Source organism: Gymnogyps californianus, chromosome 4 (genome assembly GCF_018139145.2).
Source record: "Gymnogyps californianus isolate 813 chromosome 4, ASM1813914v2, whole genome shotgun sequence".
NCBI lineage: Eukaryota > Metazoa > Chordata > Aves > Accipitriformes > Cathartidae > Gymnogyps > Gymnogyps californianus.
The window spans coordinates 55,915,742-55,921,757 of record NC_059474.1 but is presented as its reverse complement, the minus strand read 5'-3'; the positions used below and the strand labels follow the sequence as shown (position 1 = coordinate 55,921,757).

The following is a 6,016-nucleotide window of genomic DNA, read 5'->3' as shown; positions in this document are numbered from 1 at the left end:
TTTGAGGTCAGCCGTAGGAGCAGAACAGCCACAAAGTTTTAAATCTTTGCTACTTCAGTGAACAGCGGGAAAGACCCTGCAGTGGTGCTCTAGGGATCAGCCCGTACCCTCCTATCTTAGAGCTCTGAGTATTTCACTTGTTGTAGACCTGAAGAAAGTGGAAAAGTTATGGGGAGGAGAGTATCCTCATGACAACTTTATGCCCTCAGCAATATCTCCCATTAAACGTCTGTCTGTAAGAGTACTCATCGTGCTTGGGACCTTTTGATACCGAAGTAGAGGAAATACATACATTAATGCCTACCAAAGTGTTGGGTTTGTGTTTAGATTGGTAAGCTATTCAGCTAGTCTTCCCCCTAAAGAGCTATTCAGCCATTGAAGGGCCAGGGTTTCTCCCTGAGCTCACTGCACACTCACAGCTGAATCTCAGATAACAGAGATTTATGGTGTTCTGGAAGAGCACAATGAATTGTTACTTTTTTGGAGTTGAAGGAGGTGGATTAACTGGGAGAACACTCCCAGCTGAGCACTGAGGTTAAATGGCTAGGCTGCTTTTTTCTGAAGTAGAAATAATGATGCTGTACTGAAAATGGCACCTGAAAAAAAAAATGGGGCTAAGGCTTCATTTCAGGGAAATACAGGCAGGGATTTGAAGTGCCCAAGCTGAGGACATCTGCACTGCATTAATTAAATGTTACACTTGGAACTAAATTCATGATGAACAGTTTTTAAGCATAGTTTGTGAAAAATCCAGTGAGAAAAATGGGTCTGAGGCAGGGTTGCCCTTGGTAATCATGCGTCTCTTGCATAAGATGGAGGTAAAAATAAAAACCAGTGCACGTGCGTGGAGTTGTTGGCCATGCTGGCGCTTCCCTGCCCCCAGCATCATGAAGAGTAGATGCGACTTCATCCTCATTCAAATGGCACTGGGCGACCTCGTGTCTTCGCTAATGCAGTGTAATAGCTCCTCGTCCCAAGCCTGGGACATAATCTCCTTCAAGCTGCTTCTGAGGTGCTTTGTACACTAAGTCAATTAACTTTATTGGGGAAGGCTTCAACCGGCAGTGTGGCAGATCTAAAGCAACTTGAGTAAAAGGCGACGCAGAGCTAGGCTCGGTACAGGAACGAGACCTGGCAATAAATAACCCCTAATAAATGAGCTGGGGCGCTCGGTGACTTCAGGCAACCACCTCGCCTGCCGGTGATGCCACCGAGCCCCGACTCCCCATCCCCTGCTGCGCGGCACCGGCCGTCGCTGTGTTTCCTTGAAGCGACAGCCGGCTGTCTCCCCCTCCAGAAGGCCCTGGGCGGGGGGAGGCCGGCAGGGCCCGACCCTCACGCCTCGGTTTAGGGTAGGCGAGTGGGGGCCGGGCGGCTCTGGGGCAGGGCGGCCGCGGGCGCGCAGGGGCGTGCGGCTGATGGAGGGCCGACACCGCGGCCTGCGGGCAGGGCCACCCGCGGCCTGAGGCGACGACCGGGCGGCTGCCCTTCGGGCGGCTGTTTCGGCTCCCAGCCCGCTCCAGGTACGCTTGTTTTTAATTTAATTTAATTTGATTTGATTTGATTTTATGTCAGACTTTAGCTCTCAGAGGGTGAGAACCGCTATCGGGGACTCGTGAAGCCACTCGCCCGCCCGGCAGCAGCCGCCACGCCACGCCCGAAAGCCCGCCCTGATCGCGGGCGGCCGGACCCGCCTGGCGGGCGGCCCGCGCCTCCGCGGGAGGCGCCCCGCGCCACCCCAGGCAGCACTGGCGTCGCGGGAGCGCGGCCGCGGGCCGGGACGTGCAGGGACTGCGCCTCCGTCCCCCTGAAATAACGGCGGAGGGCGGAAGGAGGCCTGGGGGGGCTCCGGGCCGGGCAGCTCGACCGGGGGACGTCAGGCGGAGCCCTGGCGTTAGCCGGCGGCGCTGGGGCGGGCCGTCGCCACCACAGCCGGGGCAGGCGGAGCCCCCCGCGGTGGGGGCTGCCGCGGCCGGGGACTCAAACGCCCACCCCCCCCGCGCCGCTCTCCCGGGCCGTCACAGTGCCCCCCCCCCCCGGGCTCCTGTCCCTTTAAATAGGGGCGGGGCCTCGCCCGCACTCCGCATCGTGAGGCCGGCACCGCCCCGCCCCGCCATTGGTTGTCGCTGGGGGAGAGCGGCCCGCCCCCGCCTGCAGCCATTGGCTAAGGGCGAGGCTGTGGTTCCCGGATGCAGGCACGTTCGGCGGTTATAAAGCGCCGGGGGAAGGCGGGAGCGGGCGCAGTTTGAATCGCGGCGGGTCGGGACAGGTCGGTGTTGTCGCCCGGGCTCCGTGCGTGCGGGACGCTCTCCTCCTCTGTCTGCCCCTGCGCGGCGCTGCGGTCTGGTTCGCGATGGTGAGGATCCGCGGGGGCCGCTCGGGTGGGGGCGGGCGGCCGGGCTGCCGGGGGGTGGCAGGGATCAAGGTGATGCGGCCGTTGGGATGAGGTGGGAGCGCGCGCGGGGGAGGGGAGCGCGGGCGGCGCGCGCCGGTAGGCGCGTTACCTGCCGGTAGGCGGGGGGAGGGGGGGAGGTCGCACGCGCACTAGTGCCGCCGGGGAGAGGGAGTGGCGGCCGCGCATGCGCCCGGGGAGCGGCCTGTGCCGCTAGGTGTAGCGGGCAGCGCGCACGCGCCTTGGCGCCGCGCGTGTCGCCCTGCGGGAGCGAAGCGGGGGGAGGGGAGCGCATGCGCGGGCGGGGCGCTGCTGCCGTGCGGTGCCGGCGCGGGCCGTTGGCCGCCGTCCCTCGCAGGTACGGTGCCTCTGAAGGGGGATGGCGGGCGCAGCGCCAGCGGCGGGCGCGTCAGCTCTTAGACGCCTCTTCTCTTTGCTAGGCTGGTGGTAAAGCTGGGAAGGACTCTGGAAAGACCAAGACCAAAGCAGTGTCCCGTTCTCAGCGGGCTGGATTGCAGGTGAGCAGGGACTGGGGCATGGGTGAATGAAAGTCAGGTTGGCCTTCCACCTCTGGGTTGTACCTTGTGAAACCTGCATGGTCTGCTGTCTCTCTGTTGTCCAGAATGGTGTAAGGATCTGTTTGATCCTTGAGTGTGTTAATGTCTGTCTTGACTATTTTTAGACCTTTTGCGTATCTGTGCAGGAGGGAAGAGAATTCTCTTGTGGCTGTTGCTACTGCTTGTGGTTAGAATTGTGAAGTTGCTGATGGGAACTTGGCATACAGTGTCCTTAGCTGGATTCTCAAGTGTTGAAATGTAGTCCATACTTCTGCCACTGGGATTCTGTTGCCCAGCATGTGGTTTAGAGTAGTGGCTTTCTTTTTCTGTCTCTGTTGTCACAGCCTATTCATACTTCTGTTACGTTCCAGTTCCCTGTTGGCCGCATCCACAGGCACCTGAAGTCTCGGACTACCAGCCATGGGCGTGTAGGAGCCACAGCTGCTGTGTATAGCGCTGCAATCCTGGAGTACTTGACAGCTGAGGTAAAGCTTCTGCAAGGGTGCAAGCAAGTTGGTCAACTCCAAAATGGCATAATGACCATAGCTTACTGTATTTTGCCAGTGTGGACTGGGCTGTGAACTCTTCGCTTGCTTTGAGCCAGTTTTAAGGGCATGCATCATCGGGAGACCATGAAATATGCATGGGACCTTTTGCTCTGCATTTTGTGCAGATCAAATCGCTGTGACTTACAGGAAAGATGGAAGTGTGAAGTATTTTATAAAATGTGCCATTACAGCATGTTGTATCTGCTGTAAAACATGTACTCTATTCTTGGGGAAAATGAAATGCAGAGCTCCAAAGGAGGAACCCTTTCAAAAGAGGCATTGTTTGCTGTCTTGGTGTCACTAGTAGTGTATTTGGCATAGAGAATAAAATAGCTAAGGCCGTGCAGTTGGTCTCACTGGATTTGTGTAACTCAGTTGAAAAATGGTCTTGTCCTCAGGTTCTTGAGCTGGCAGGAAATGCATCCAAAGACTTGAAGGTGAAACGTATCACTCCCCGTCACTTACAGCTTGCAATTAGAGGAGATGAAGAATTGGATTCTCTCATTAAGGCAACAATTGCTGGTGGTGGTATGTAAATTGTTTGCTAATTGTTTGTATGAGTTGGGCGGCAAGAACTCTAACAGACTAGAGGTTGCTTAATGCTGTCATTTTATTTGAAGTGCAAAGTTTAGGAAAATTTGCTGAAGAGAAATAACCTGGTCTTAATTGTTGCTCTTCCTTAGGTGTAATACCGCATATCCACAAGTCCCTCATTGGAAAGAAAGGACAACAGAAAACTGTCTAAAGGATACCAGGATTCCTTGTTATCTCAGGACTCTAAGTACTTAATTGTCCAGTGTTGGTGATTCCAGTGGACTGTATCTGTGAAACACAATTTTGCCTTTTTGTAACTTTGAGAAGCTAAAGCTCCCTTGAGCTTTCTAACAAACCAAATTTCTGCATTGAAGTCTTAACCGTATTTAAGTGTTACCATGGCTTCAAAGAAGCTATTGTATTTGTAGTGGGTTTTGCTTGAGCTGACTGTTTTTAGATTGGTTTGATTAAGTAAAGGAAATGTTTGGTTTTGTACAGACTTTTCATCCACTAGAGTGGAAATACTCAATAAATGTTATATCAAGACTGATTGTCTCTTGTCCGCTAACTGAAAAATACTTGGCCTCAACTACGCAGCTCTCGAAGAGCCGTTCCAAGAACATGCAGCTCTGACATTCCGACCCGCTGTGCTTGGGCTACCTGCAAACACGGTCCTAGAATACTGCACTTGGTAAATACCATCAAGTGGAAGGGCATGCGGGTTGTAGCCTGCAAAGTTACATGCTTGCGAACTGAGTCGGTGGTGTAGCGTGAGGGCTGCCTTGTGCAGGGCAGATGTAAGGCTGGTGCTAATTAAGGGCAGTTCTCCTTGCCAGCCTTCGTACAGGGAAGGGATCTGTCATGGAAGGAAGAAGAAAGTAAGCTGAATGGATGTTGAAAATCCACAACTTCAGCTGATTTTTCTTGTAAAAGCCTGTGGAGAGACATCCATAAAAGCAGGGGCTGTACTGCAGCAGCCTCACAGCGTGTGAACTTTGAGGAAGAGTAAAACCTGCTGCCAGTGTAGCAGTCAAATAGCTCTGTTTTGGTGTGGCTTCTTCACAGGTGGGCTTCACCACTGCTGGCTGTTAGTCTGGCACTTGCTTTCTGTTAGTCTGAAGCCCTACAGTGATGAAGGTCCCAACTACACAATTGGAGTTTACGGATGGAGTGTTAAAGGTATGATTTTAACTTCTGCCATACAGTGGCATCCTTGGTCGTGGTAGATTAAAGTGGGTTCTGGTCACACCTCCTTTAGCTGTGCTTCTCCAGCTCTCTGCAGGTACGTCTTTCACAGAGAAGGCCTGCCTGTTGCTGTGGTAAGGGAAGCCTCATCCTTTCCGTGAGGCAAAAGGTGCTGTCAAGACTGTTTCCTGTGGCTGAGGGCAGCAAGCTCTGTGCCTTCCAGCGCTGCTCCTCCAGCAGTGAAATACTTCAAATAAAGGTGCTTCTGCATTGAACAGGCTATTCCGTTACTGTAACCTCTTTCAGGTAATATCTGCTGCAGCACTGTAGCTGGAAGGTGGTGACCTAGATCGCAGGTGTCGGTTAGACCTCTATCAACTGCACCCGTCCTCTGGAGCTGCAGTGCTTCACTGGAGCAGCACTGAGCGCTTGCTTCCCTGCAAAGCAGTCCTTGGCAGGATGTAATTGATGTCGCTAATTATAGTGAGCAGTTACAAGGTGCTAACAAGTACCTTAAAGCATAGTTAATGCACTGTAAAGAATGACAATGCGTGGGCTCCTCTCACTTCTGTACGGGCTCCAGAAAGGCTGCGGCACGCCGGGCGGGTGCGGCGCTCCCCGGGCCGCAGTGCAGCGGTAGCACACAGCCGCCCGCCCGGTACTTTTCCATCGCAGCCGGCTCCCTCGGGCTGCTGCCAGGCGGCGGCGGGGCCCCGCGGGCGAGCGGTGGCGCTCCCGGCCGGGACGAGCCCGGCGCTGGCTGCGGCGCGGCCCCTTGCCGGGGCAGCTGCCGGAGCCCC

General features: G+C 54.9%; 1 protein-coding gene across 1 annotated transcript; it reads left to right on the top strand.

Annotated features, from left to right (window-relative positions):
• The first annotated feature begins 2,249 nt into the window (after positions 1-2,249).
• On the top strand, positions 2,250-4,577 carry LOC127015506 (histone H2A.Z). Its single transcript, XM_050895487.1, has 5 exons — positions 2,250-2,356; positions 2,833-2,910; positions 3,321-3,434; positions 3,896-4,025; positions 4,181-4,577. Exons 1-5 carry the CDS (start codon positions 2,354-2,356, stop codon positions 4,240-4,242), a joined length of 387 nt encoding a protein of 128 aa, XP_050751444.1. The 5' UTR covers positions 2,250-2,353; the 3' UTR covers positions 4,243-4,577.
• Positions 4,578-6,016: the final 1,439 nt, after the last annotated feature.